At 45.1% G+C, this 14,111-nt stretch overlaps 1 protein-coding gene across 1 annotated transcript; it reads right to left on the reverse strand.

Moving 5' to 3' along the window:
- Nucleotides 1–7,724: 7,724 nt before the first annotated feature.
- LOC142583532 (acetylcholinesterase-1-like) lies at nt 7,725–11,350 on the reverse strand. The gene is made up of 3 exons (XM_075694020.1): nt 11,025–11,350; nt 9,465–9,798; nt 7,725–8,870 (listed from the first exon to the last, which is right to left on the reverse strand). The coding sequence occupies exons 1-3, from the start codon at nt 11,336–11,338 to the stop codon at nt 7,725–7,727; spliced, it is 1,794 nt and encodes a 597-aa protein (XP_075550135.1). The 5' UTR covers nt 11,339–11,350.
- Between the last annotated feature and the right edge of the window lie 2,761 nt (nt 11,351–14,111).

Genomic DNA, 14,111 nt, shown 5'->3' on the forward strand with positions numbered 1-14,111 from the left:
GTACCAGTTGGAAGTATTCAGCAGGAAACCTGCCAACGTGTTATACGCGCTTTGTTCACGGTATTAAGCTCACACGTCACGAAGATGATTGTGAGTTCAACGAAGCATATGCTGGAAGCAGTACTGGCTCTTGAGTCAGTAATACACTGCTCTACTTCCGCGTACCCTTAATAACATTAAGTCAATTTCTCGCCCACCTGACTCATTCCACCTTTCAAGAGTGCCCTTAATAATTCAATGGAACTGCGTTGGTATTCTACAGTGTCTGTACGAATTTAGTATTTTCGTTCGAGACATCCCTACACTAATTCTAGCCCTTTCGGAGGATGGTCTCCTAAATAGAGGAACGATCTCAGGTTACATCAGACACGGAAAACCAAGTATCCAAGTGCCATTTGCTAATGGCAGTGCAATGATATATGCGAAATACCTCACGTCACCTTACGAGTGCAAGAAGTTTGTTCTACCTCCTTGAAAGTCGCCGCTGTGCACGTGTACCTAGGAAACCGAAAACTCAGTGTGGTGTTGGTGTATTTAAGTCCACGAAGGAAGGTCTCCATGCAGGCGTTTCTAAAGGACCGTTGCATTCGTTGCCCTTCACCTAATATAATCTGTGGGGACATAACGCACATCAATCGCTTGGAGGAGATGAGATTATAGATTTGCGCGGCAAAGAATTTGTCGCTGCCGCAGATGCTGCTGACTTATGTGTGGCGAACGATGGCAAACCGAATTTCTTCAGGCCACCAGATTCGTGACGTGCCTCAGCGCTCGTGTTACAGACCTTTTGTTATAATCGAGTACGGCCCCAGACAGTATCGGTAGCGACCATTTCCCAATCTTCACAAACATCATCGGATTCTGACTGCCAGTTGACAATTGTGCACTGTGACACGCTAGGGCACATAGAGAGAAGCGTGGATGAATCCCCCTGGTGAGCTGTTCGCAGATATATTGCGGAGCAAGAGAGTGGTTACTTCAGTGTTGAAATCTACCTACACGCTGTGGGCTACACAGCGTGTAGGAGAGCGGAGCGAAACCTAATGAGCAAAAAGGGAAATCCCTCTGCGTAAACTAGATATATCAAGATAAACGCTGTCATCCGTCGTCACACAAAAGGTTAAGACGAGTTCATTGGGCTCCTTTATGTGGGAGTTTGTCGGCATTTACTCCCAAGACAAGGATATGCGGAGTAATCAATAGCCTATCTGGAAAGATTCGTCCACACAAGCCATTCGAAGCACTTGCTTTAAGGCAAGGAAAAGATTTGCCAATCCTTGGAGAATATTTTTTAGATGTGTACACATTTGGCAGATCAGCAGGAATGGCGAACCCTCTGTCATCTCAATCATTCGATGCGATGGATATGCCATTCACCTTTCGTGAGTTGGATTTGGCGCTAAGCAGATTAAAAAGACGCTGTAGTGTGCGTCCCGATTTGATCAGCAACCAAATGCTAACAAATCTACCATCCGAGAGAAGGCGGGCCCTTCTGGACATATTTAATCTCGTCTGGAGCACAAGAGAGATCCCCAAAACGGGGAAGACAGCATGTTTAGTGCCAGCGCTCAAGTCCGGAAAGGATCCTGCGAACCTTGCCTCATATCGGCCAGTATCTTTAACATCATGCGTATCAAAGTTAATGAAAAGACTGATATGTACGAGATTAACTTGGTATTTAAAGCAAGGAAATAGACTGCCATCATGTATGACCGGATTTCGTCTACGGTTGAGGGCCCAGAACAGTGTCTTGGATTTACTAAGCCATATAGAGCACCTCTGAGTCGACCGCCATTCGACACTCGCCATGCTTATGGACGTTGACAAGCATACAACAGTGTGCTTCACACTGGCATCGTAAACGGGGTCGAAGCCCTGGGTGTCTCCAGAAATTCTGTTTGATTCGTCCGCTAATTTCTTAGAGAGGACATCTTCAGGTTAAACTCGGAAATTTAATGAGCGAAAAGCTACGCATTTCCCTCGGCGTCCCACAAGAAAGTGTCCTATATCTTTTGCTTTTTAACGTTGTCATAGCCCCCCTTCCAGACGCACTGAAGGCAGGTTGGACGGCTGTTAAAATATCCATCTACGCAGAAGACATCTTCATTTGTATCTCGAGGCACCAATACAAACGTTTGGCATAGATATATCCCTGGGTGTAATCTCCGTCATCGATCGTCACTAATCGACGCTTGGCCTATTTTATCAGCAGAAAAATCTGCCTTCATGCTTTTACCGGGAGTGAGGCCCAAGTCTACTCGCCTGTCGCTGAATATTAGAGGCCATCCAATTTGCCACTCAACTATTGTTCGATTCCTGTGCATCACCATCGACAGCAAGCTACTAGGCCATGCGCGGTTGAAAGTGTTGTGGCTGCATCAGCGCGAAGACTCAACGCACTTCGTCGCATGGCAGCTGCACGTTGGAGAGACAATCCTATGTGTATGCTTAAACTGAACGCCGCACTGATAACAAGCCGCATTCTTTATCAACTGCTGCTCATATCACCATCTCCGAGCCAATTCGAGGGCTTGGAGGCAGTGTCCAGAAAGAGGCTTCGCCTGGCGATGGGAGTTCCTCAGGCGGCTTCAAACGAGGAGGTTAGTAATGAAGCGGGGTCTCTTCCACTCCGCCTTTTGGCATCTCAGGCCTTGCTGATGCAGCTTTTAAGGATGGGCGAGTCCCTCTCAGGCGCGGCGCTTCTCCGGCGGCTAAGAGCAAGAACTCGCTCCCATGTCCATGCGGCGCTGAACGCCTTTCGATATTTAGGTTTGGAGTGGCCTAAATGGAGCCGCCTAGACCCACCATGGTCTTTTTCTGACGTTACGTGCAGCATCAGTGTACCCCCACCTACCGGCGAAACGCACCATTTCAACTGCCGAAGCAAAGTTTCTGGTGGTATGCCACTCGAGCACACCGTTTCAAAGCCACCTGAAAGTCTGCACAGACGTGTCCGTGTGGACACCGACAGACAGCTGCGCAGCGGAATTCGGCATACCTTCCCTAGATCTGTTATGTTTTGGTTGCCTGGATCGCGTAGTTTTGTCTACAACAGTAGAAAGTGCCGCCATTACCGCGGCCTTGCGAAAACTACGTGCTTATTCCGCATGGGACGTCGTGGTACTGACGGGCTCAAAATCATTGTTACAACGATTACGCCGTGACCTACCTCGATACATGTTTACAAAGCGATCCCTGCCACTGAGCAAAGTTCTAATAAGCAAGGCATTTATTGTTAATTTTAATGGATCCCATCCTACGTAGGAATTGAAGGAAATGAAAAGGCCCATGCTCTTGCACACCTGCAACTGAAATGTAAGAGCTCCAAAGATTTTTCAGAACCCTAAGGATGCAATCAACATTCACTTTAGGGCGTTCCACCAGATTCCACACCCAGCCTGTGTGACTCATGGACTAACGCACGGAGAAGCAACGCTGCCGTACCGCATCTGAACAGACTCCTCATACACCCCGGCTTGGTTATTCAAGACTCAACGGTGCTCTTCCCCGTTCTGTGCCTTCTGTGGTGGTATCGCCGACATCGAACATTTCATTTGGATATACCCGCGTTTCGACATACAAAGGAAAGCGATGGTCGGCAGCCTGCAAAAGAATGGTCTTTCGCACCGGACCTTTGAAGACGTTGTTTTCACCGGAGGGCCTGCGGCGATCAGGAAGTGGGCGCAGCGACTGCTGATTGCTTTCATGCGAAACATGGAGCTGTTCGACACCTGGTGACCCACCCAGTGACACTCATAGGAGGCTCGAGTGGAACAATTGCCGGCTATGTATGCCAGGCTAACCCCGCCTGCTGCAACTCCAGCATCACCCCTGCCGCCACCACTTCTGCCACTGAAAATTGAACTTGTGTCCCTGCTGCAAAAGACGGGAGCCAAACACGGGAACTGCTGGGTGATCGTGCAACATTTGTTCTTGGTAATATGTGCTGGGCGCCACACAGGATTTGATAGTTGTGGAGTGTGTGAATGTATTAGGGAGGCTAGTGCAGGCAATAGTATAGTGGACAAGGCAGGTTGGCTGGTTGATTCTATGTGGTATGGCGCAACTCACTATTCTTGGGATAAATCTTGCAGACTAGGACGGCGTTTAGTGAACCTCATTTAAGACAACAATCTTTTTTTCTCTCCTGCCACCGTATTTTGTACTTCCGCAGAATGTTCCTTGTACTTTCGATAAGCAATCTAAAGCTTAAATTTATGCAAATCAAAACTAGTGCACTTCGGTGCGCATTACTTAGGCACCAGCCATAGGTGCATTACAGCAGCTCTGCATAAGCACGTTGAACAGTGCAGATTGTTGTGCTGCATGGGGTGCCGAACATGGCGAAGTAATTTTTAATAAAATATCGTCTCTCAAAGTCCTGTTGTTTTTATGCGAGGCAATGTTTCCTTTCTGATTTTTTGTTGTTGTGTGTACTCTTCGTCACCTTCACTGCGGCTCATCCCTTTTTTGAGTTTGAGCCATGATTTGAAGCCATAAGTTCTTGCGAATGCTCTCCGCAGTGAGAATGTGCTACTGCCGCTGTAAACGGATGCGCGCTAAAAAAATTGCTGAGGACTGCAGATGTTTTAGCTGTGCATATATCCTACAGTTGCTGAGGGCGCAACCCTTTCTGCAGTGACAGAAAATATATTTTTTATAGACAATTGACCGTAAGCCAGTATGGTTGCAAAATGCCGGCGGGCCTTCTTTTCCCCCTATTCATTAAATGTCATGCAAGTGGCATGACGCCCACTTTGGCTTGAGCCAAGGTTATAAAAAATCATGAAACTGCTATCATGAACAGTGGTAGCAAACACCACAGTAGGACCAACATAGAAGGAGCAAAGACTACGAAGTGCTGAACTACTGGACGGTTTTATTGCCAACAACATAAGTAGCAATATTAACCTACATGGAAAAGCATGAGCACATTGTTCGATAAGGGCAGAGAACCTGCAATATTTCAACTGATAAGTGTTGCTTATAAAAGGCCTAAAAATCATGAGCCATTACACTTTGTGAAGATGGTTTAAGAGCGAAGCTGTTTAGCACACCACACCGAGGTGATGCTTAATTTTGAACGAAAATACGAACTCATTTATTCTCTTGATGGTTGGTCATCGTGACGAAAGGTACGCAAACTCATTTATTGTAGTGATCGGTGGTCATTATCTCACTCGCAATTGCAATCACATTTTTTTTTGATAATGTCAAATTGATGCACGTACACCGCTAGGTGTTCGGTTAGCCGGATTGGTGTGGCATCGCAAGGGATATGTCTGCAACACGGGACTCGTAAACCACTTCTTTTTCGCTACCGGCACATCCGCATGTAAATAAACGACAACAGGTGTCGTGTCATCGCAGCTAATTCACGCAAAGTGAATATTTCAATCGCATCTGGGATCCCATTCTTTGATAATGTCAAATCGATGCACGTGCGCCGCTGGGTGGTCGGTCGGGCCCGATCGGTGTGCCATCGCAAATGATATGCCTGCAACAAGGAACCCGTAAACCGGTCCCTTTTCTGTACCGACACATCCACATTGAAATCACCGACAACGACAACAAGGGTAGTGTCATCGCAGCTAATTCACGCAAAGTGATAATAATAATAATATTTGGGGTTTTACGTGCCAAAACCACTTTCTGATTATGAGGCACGCCGTAGTGGAGGACTCCGGAAATTTTGACCACCTGGGGTTCTTTAACGTGCACCTAAATCTAAGCACACGGGTGTTTTCGCATTTCGCCCCCATCGAAATGCGGCCGCCGTGGCCGGGATTCGATCCCGCGACCTCGTGCTCAACAGCCCAACACCATAGCCACTGAGCAACCACGGCGGGTTGACGCAAAGTGAGTAGCCATGCACTTTACGGGACTATGATTTATAGAATCTTTCACTTGTTCACGGGGGTATGAGCCATTGATGATGATACTTTTGGACATGATGTTCTGTATGTCGTATGCGTGATTAGAAATAATACAAGGAAATACTTCACGTTGCTGAGTGCTTGTAGCCTCTGGCTTACGGGACTATGAGCGTTGAATTTTTTTTTGCTTGCATACGGGAGTATGAATGCTTACGGGGGTATAAGCCATTGATGATGATAGTTATTGTTTACAGAAAACATAACCCACGAAACCCTAGCCATATACAGCTTCGATGTATACGCAGCTTTCTGATCACTGATTCTCACAATACTGCGTCAAGGCACACGACTTTTTAAATCTAATGCTAAAAGTTATAAGCCGGCGCTATCTTACTGCTTCACCTTCCACTTGTGAAAATCAGAAGCACATCCACACCTAAGGCTATTGTCGCTGCCGTTTCTCCGGCGCAGCTTTGCTCACCGAGCAGCGGGTTGAGAAAGCAACCCATCTGCCCAAAGTAGGTTTATCTACGGGGTACTTGACTTCGTTGATGACGCCATCTGCACACTTCATGTAGGGATTTGTCTGCCTTGTAGTACACCTACTCTGCTTGGGCTCGTCCATATTCACGTGCCCAAACACTCGACTCAACTGGTTTGAAGCTGAAAGAACGAACGTCGGCGCTTTGCCCAACTTTATCTTGTGTGAAGAACTATGTTCGGAATGAAGAATATTTGATATTTAACAAGACATTTACTATATTCCATATTCTATCTAAGATGCTTTTCATAAACTTTTGGCGGGAAAAAGAGTCCGACAGCGCTAAGTCAACTCGAAATCCATAATATCACACTGACGTGCGCAGACGTCGAAGTCAGTGAGCATAACATAGAAAAATAGAAGATTAGCCTATTTTCTCTGCTACTAACATACCTTGTCGTCTCAATAAATTATGTCTTGCTGATGGCAGTACTTCATCAGTCTAATCGGGTTTCTGCTCTTTAGTGACATTATAAAATAATATGACAAAATGGGCGAGGATTTGCAATGTACAAATGTTTATTTTTTCTATTCCTAAAACCGCAATTTGGCTATGAATAAACGAACGTGAAGGCAGCAATAATTAGTGAAATTAAAAAAAAAACTACATGAAATATCACATGCGCAGAGGTCTAGCACCTATTTTGTTGCCGAGTCAATGAAATATGGTTTGTGATATCCGATTCGGCAGCGAGCAATCGTTTCCATGCCATTTTGCCACTTCTTTAAACGTTACATTTGCAAACAGAATATGGTTGCCATCCGAAAACATCGGCCAGTTCACGGTCCTGAAATCAATGAGAAGAGAAACAATTAGAGCGCGCAATACAATAGGACGCTGCCACTTGCCATAGAACTAGTTTTCCACCAATAGTGAACAATAATTATGTAACGATTATATACAGCTACCAAAGCTTATGACGCTACCAGCTAACTATCTGGTAGCGTCATAAGTTTCCGAAATCGATCTAATAATTTCTTGGAAAGGTACGTGAGAAGATACTTCTTGAAAATATGTTTCGCACTATTGCGGCTATAATGGAAATTCAAGAATTTCACATTTAAACACGTACAGTAGCCAAGGATGCAGCTTTCAGCTGTATGATTAGCATCGTCTGTTTAAGCGCAGTGTGTGATTATGCCACCAGGTGCATGTGTTTTTTCTTTCTAACTTCTCAACGTTGTGATGCACGCATTGTTGGCCAGCACTGTTTACTCTGTCGCACATTAAAAGGTAATTAAAAGCAGAAGAGAAACTAGTAGAACGGGCTCACAGGAAGTGTCGTCTTATCTTCGTACCTTCAGACTCAGTAACTACATGAATGCAACCAGTTGCTTAGACCTTTCCTGACTGCCAATTTTTCTTTAGAAATGAAGACTACTTGCCCTCTTTTCGCAAATGCAACAATGTCCGCCATCATGACCGCAGGTTCCAAGAGCTTGTTAGAGTTGTCAGAGCCATAAAGGTAGACGGAAGCTCCTTTTGCGGCTGTCTGGCGCGCCAGCTCGATCATAGGGCAACGCAATGACATATCTGACACCAACTCTATGAAACCATGTACGTCAGCGTCTCCATCTTTGTCGAGCGCTCGTTGTTTCTCAACGGGTAAATCCTTGAATGTATGCTGCCTTTTCTTCCTAGTGAAAAGTGTTTGAAGCTTTTCAAACACTTGAATGGTGTTTCGGTTTCTTGATTGTTCAAGAACATACTGGTTGAGGAACTCGCGGCCGTCGTTCACATTGTAGCCGCAGAGTATCTCAATCCCTCTCAAAGATGACGGAAGTTTGGTGAAGATCTTGTCACAACCATCAAAAGGAGGTTGGTCGCAGTCAGGCGTGAAAAATAGCGGTTGCAGTTTTGCGGCTTCTTCATAAATACGTTTCAGACTGGCCTTCTTGAGGCACTCGACGCAAGCCTTCGAATTAGTGGCGGAGGGGCACTGCAATGCAGTCATGAGCTTGCTTAAGTCATCCAGCCTTACTCGAGGAATCAAAGACGCTGGCGAAATGCCATGAAGGAGTAGACGCTTGAAGTATCTCTTCCTGCTTTGCGCTTCCGCAAACAAATCCATCGACACAATGTACGCGCCTGATCCAAAACCGAAACCCACGAGTCTTCCGGGGTCGCCGTGAAACGCTTGGATGTGCTCACTTATCCACTTGATAGCTAGAAAGACGTCATCGACACCTACATATCCAGGTGTTTCGTTTGAATTTGCATCCAAGAAACCGAGCAGGCTGAGTCTATGCTTAATGACGACGACAGCGATGTCTCCGCCCAGGCTAAGAGTCTCGCACTTGCGGTCAAGTTGACCAGTGTTGTCGAACTGGAACCATTCGGATGCCACGATCACCAATACGGTCTTGAGTGGGCTGCTTGTGGTGCACACAACGGGGACCCAGATAGACAGGGTCAGACACTCCTCGTTCACACTCAGTTTTGGGAAGTCGCCCTGCGAATAAGCCATTTCAGAAGCTGTTCAAATAGGAAGCTGCTGATAATTGTACAGTAATGACTGCCTAACACATTCTCGGCTAAGTATCTGCTGCCAAGCCTCTTCGTTTTTTTACATTGTCACCGACTCCTGACTTACATTCACCTAATTAAGTTACCCTATACCTAAGACCCCCACCCTCCCCAACAGCAGTTTTACCTAGGAACCTCTTCCTGTAGTCTTTCTTTTCCACATGTACTACTTTAACATAAACAGAAATAAACTCGAACATGCAATGCATCTTCAACTGTACTGCAAGAAAGGGAAGCTATAAGTTTTGATAATCTACCTTTGACACTCTGAGCGAGAAATTTGTGTTGTGAAAGCCTTCAGCTTTACTCAAAAAACGAATGCGGCCATTGTTGCTCCATGCTGGTGGCCCTAGCCTCCAACCATCGAATAAAACACAGTTGCAAACATACCCAAGAGAACAACCCGAGTGACCCGTTTGCGCCTGAAACTCAACAACGTTGAGTGGATGTGCTTAAACATTACACATGTCCTTCATCTCGAAGCAGATCTCGCTCGGCGCGTATAACAGGACTACCGCACCTGAGGACAGTCTGGGCCGTGCCGGTGGGCATACAAGCTTCCATTATCGCCAATACCGGTTACGCCTTGCGCACGCTCAAACCTCCGGGCCAAGCTCACGTTCCGGCCATAAGGAATGCCGAAGAACTTGCGCAGTTGGCGGCTCTGGTCCAGGTCGCCGTGTACTGTGGTCCCCAAAGACTCGAATCTGACAGTCGGGTCGCCGGGTGGTGCGGTGCACATGCTGGTGGAAGCGGTCGTGCTGCCGTTTGGCGATACCACTCGCCGCCTTAGTACGATCCATACGGTCACGGCAGACACAGCGACCAGCACAACAGCGACAATTGCCAGGGCACTGCGGCACACGGCAAAAAATTAATGTGCGTTCCTAAACACAAGGTCCTAATGATCTGAACGTTGGGCGCAACAAAAAAGCCAGAATCCGCATTGTCAAGCAACCAACGCTGATCAACATTTCGTCCTACGTGCTTTGTGGGTGAGCATGCAGCGAACATGGCCGTTCTCATGGTAGCACTCGGCAAGTCTGTTACGTTTGCTGGCAAGTTGTGTTGCCGAGAAGTAACTATAACCAAATGATGCGCTTAATGTTGTATAGATATATATTTAAGTTATCACCGCAACAAGTGTCTGCTGATCTGTACAGAAGAAAGCACGGCGATATAGAAAAGGCCTCTTTTATGTTGATGATAACATTGTCACTGCTACTATTCCAGACGCATCCAGACAACATGGGGTGCCAGGATTAAGATGTAAAGATGAAGGCTGGGTCACTGCCGCGTGGGCGAGCGCGTATGCGGCTGTGGCTGACTCGTGACGGAACAAACATGAAATGCGTCCTACTACAAAAAAAAAAGTTCGCAGTCATCTCATTACAAACGCCTTTGCTGTACAGAATGCACATGTTTGCACGGGCGAAAGTTTGTTAGTATGTTTAGGATAGAGGCCGAACGCACTGTGAAGGAGTGCTGACGGCAGTAAGGATGACCAGTTGTGCGTAGGGAAAAGAGGTGAACAACTCTTAGTACTAAAATTAGCTTTTCCTGGGGAGACGGGAACCATTACAAATATTTTCACGTTCCGTTCCTTTTTGCCCTTCACCACTGATTCGTGGAAAATCAAGCCGCTGATTGGCAGTTGGCATCGGTCACCCGTCGGAATTGTTGGTAAAATAATACTAGCAGTGGGCAACAGCCCTTACAAAACACGGGCGCGCAAATTGTTTCTTCTTTCCTGCACTGTATAAAAAAAACTATTTTGCATCCTGCGACGTGACACCGCATGTTCCAATGCTATTGCCTAGAGTAATAATCACGAATCACTGTAAAAAAGACGCGGACATAGGCGTCGAAAACTACGCTTATCCAGATACCCGCGCACAACTAAAGCAAACATGCGCTGTCATTCATGCACAGTGCATAAACTGAGCAGCCTAGAAATGACAGAACGAAAGCGGAAGACGGCACTGTTTGTCTGTAGTAACGTCTCAACTGCTTTAAACTGAAGTGAACTGCTATCTTTACTAAAATAGTTTTGAAAACGAGAAGAAACAAGTGTGCTTACGGAATACACCTCTTGACCCATGCACCTTCGTTCAAGTTGTAGAGCGACAAAGTGGAGACGAGCCCACGCACCGATCCCTTCCTCACCATCATTGTGGTGGCATTCACGCTGCCCGGTGAGACACAATCTCCTTTGGTGGGGCTTCCCATCGACGTGGCACCGGCGTCTGCGGCTTGCTCCGGCAGGACAGGATCTATGTTTTGTAATGGCGTTGCCTCATTCTTGTCAGTGGCCTGGGGAAGCTTCAAGGGCACTTTGGACGGCTTCCTCCTCCTGGAGAATACTTTAGTGCCGCTCTTCGCTGACTTCGACATGACAGCTCTTCAACCGCTGGCTTCTTCTTCTTCTTCTTCTTCGTCTTCTTATTTCACAACTCCACACGCTCGCGCTAGTAGGGTGAAGCGCTTTGTTTTCTCACTCAACCATGGTTGTTAGCGTGTCTATAGGCACCTATAGTGAAGTTCTGCGCACTGGATTAACTGAATTTTACTCGATTGCGTTTTCATTGCATGTGTGGGTGCGAATTTAAATCACGCGATCTTGCATCAGTGACGTCTGAAGTGCGCATAAATGGAGGCATGCTCATTTGCTGTAGTTGCTGTAGGAGGAAATACATCCCGTAATCACATGAGCAACGTGACCCCCAATTCCACGAATAAGGGATGAATTGGCTGTAATCCCATTGCCGAATTGTCGGAGCAAGAATATATCAACGCCCAAGTAGCTTTGGTGAATTTAACCATAAAAGTGTAAAGGTCAGTAACACGAGCAATGATCGCTTTCTTACTCGGCTGGCTTTCCTAAACCAGGATGCTGAAACGGGTGCAGTCTCTCATGCTCAGAATTGGTGTGTAGTGTTGTGAAGCATCATTTGTGGAACATACATGCTAAAGGGTGGACTCTAGCGGTTAAGTTTGTGTCAAATTAGGATAACGTACACCTGAAAAGAACTAGGCCTCTTTTTTGTAACTTTAGTTATTTGTGCATTACAACTTATCATTTTTGCTCAATCCTGACGCTGTTTATCTGTTGTGTCATTCGACCATATTGCTGATGTGCCAATGGGTCATAATTCTTGAACAGTCTGTTGTATATTCTGTTTTTCCATTTGTGTACTCTCTGTTCTGTGTCAACGGTTGCGTATATTTCGGATGCGTATTGTTGCGTGTTTCAAGCAGCTTCCTAAAGTGTTGTTTTACGCTTACTAAGCGTCTCATACTAGCCGTAACACACTTACTGATAACAAAGAAAATGGTTCCACTTAGCAATCTTATTTTATATGCAAATTGTGGAGGCAGGAACGCAGGACATCCTTCGCACCAAATTAAATTATATCTTTCATTGCCTTCAAGAGAAAAATAAAATCGTTGTATCTTCCTTTCTCTCTTCTTCTTCTTTATTATTATTATTATTATTATTATTATTATTATTATTATTATTATTATTATTATTATTATTATTATTATTATTATTATTATTATTATTATTATTATTATTATTATTATTATTAAAAGCACAAAAGCAGCTTAATTTCCAAGTCTCTTAAACCTGCGCAAATGAAGGAAGTTAGGACTTCAGGTGCGTACAAAAATTCAGAGCCGCGACGTTGCTTTCTACAGTAACAGATCACTCATGAACAATGAATGCGTCTTCGCGGATTTTCCGCCATCAAGGCAGTGAGAGGAAGATGTCTAGAAGGAGAAAGTCGCCTGAATAATGGTCCCTTCACCAAGAATGGCCACTTCTCGTCGAGTCGTAGACCTTTGCTTTTACAGCGAAGATGAAGCTTCCTTGGGGCAGCCTTACCGCGGTACGTCGGGGTCATATTTCCTCCTGCCAGCTTATTCACCAGGGTGTCGCCCCTGAGATTAATGGTCTTGTTTTTTCTTGCGCCAACCCTAATTTTAACTAGAGGGAAAGAAAAATTCTTCTTGTATGCAATGCATTTATTCCCAGTAGCCTTATGAACAAGCCACTCATTATAGGAAGATGGCTGCCCTCCTAAACGGCGTTCAGCAAACAAAGTATGTGGACGTATAATATGGATTATCTTGTAAGCAAGAACACTAGATCGAATTTTTCTAAGCACCCACTCATAAAGGAAGCTGCACCCCTATTGTGAAAGTTTTGAAATTGTAATGTTATGAATGAATCAGTCACCTTGAAACCAAAAGTACTTGTATAGTAACCAAGGAAATAGTAAATCGCAATGAGCGCACAGTTACGCTCGAGTTCGAATTTTGGTAAAAGGTTATCCCGTTCATGGGATACTTCTCCCCTTCGCAATATTTTGTGACTTCAGAGGCGCGTCAATGTGGTCCTGCTGATGAAAGAAAGCTAGAGCAATGAAAACATACAAGTTTACCAAAGAATTTAGTCATAAACAATGCATGTGTTCCATAATTTCAAAGCACACAATTTTGAGAGCTTGACGAACCATTAGAAGACTGGATAAGGAGAATCATGAATGTAAGTGTCCTCCATTTAGTGTTTGCCACGCCGAGCACACCGGCGTAAGCAGAGATGCGGTTCTATCTGATCAGGCAAGCCGAAAATTCTTTTTATAATTCTTTAATAATGTAAGTTGGAACGATTCTATGTACTAGTCAGTCTAAAAAGCTTTGTGTCTACTGTTCTTAATGTATATATCATGTTGTGGCAAACTGGTATAATGCATTGGCACACAATACATTCCTCAGTAGTCCATTGCAGTTACGGAATGATGCTCTTGCTTTTACTCGCATAGTAATGCTAAGTCTTGCTACACGATTCACTTAGATGTTTTATGAATATAATGTATGGTACGTCTTCCATATGAGGGTATTGAAGTAGAGAAACACAGTACTAGAGCACCGAACACCTGTACCTGTACTTCCTGAACATCTGTACTTCCGCAGACGATAATCATGCTTTACGCGGATTTCCAGTGACCGACATGTCGCATGTCATCAAAACGTGAACATCACAAACCGACATAATATTTCTGTTGATAGAGCCAAGATATTCACTACGCACTCTTGTATATAATAGCAATTGCAGAGAAGCTCATATATGATGACATTTATGGGCACAAAATGTTGCGAGAGA

The sequence above is a fragment of the Dermacentor variabilis genome, chromosome 5 (genome assembly GCF_050947875.1).
Source record: "Dermacentor variabilis isolate Ectoservices chromosome 5, ASM5094787v1, whole genome shotgun sequence".
Taxonomy (NCBI): Eukaryota; Metazoa; Arthropoda; class Arachnida; order Ixodida; family Ixodidae; genus Dermacentor; species Dermacentor variabilis.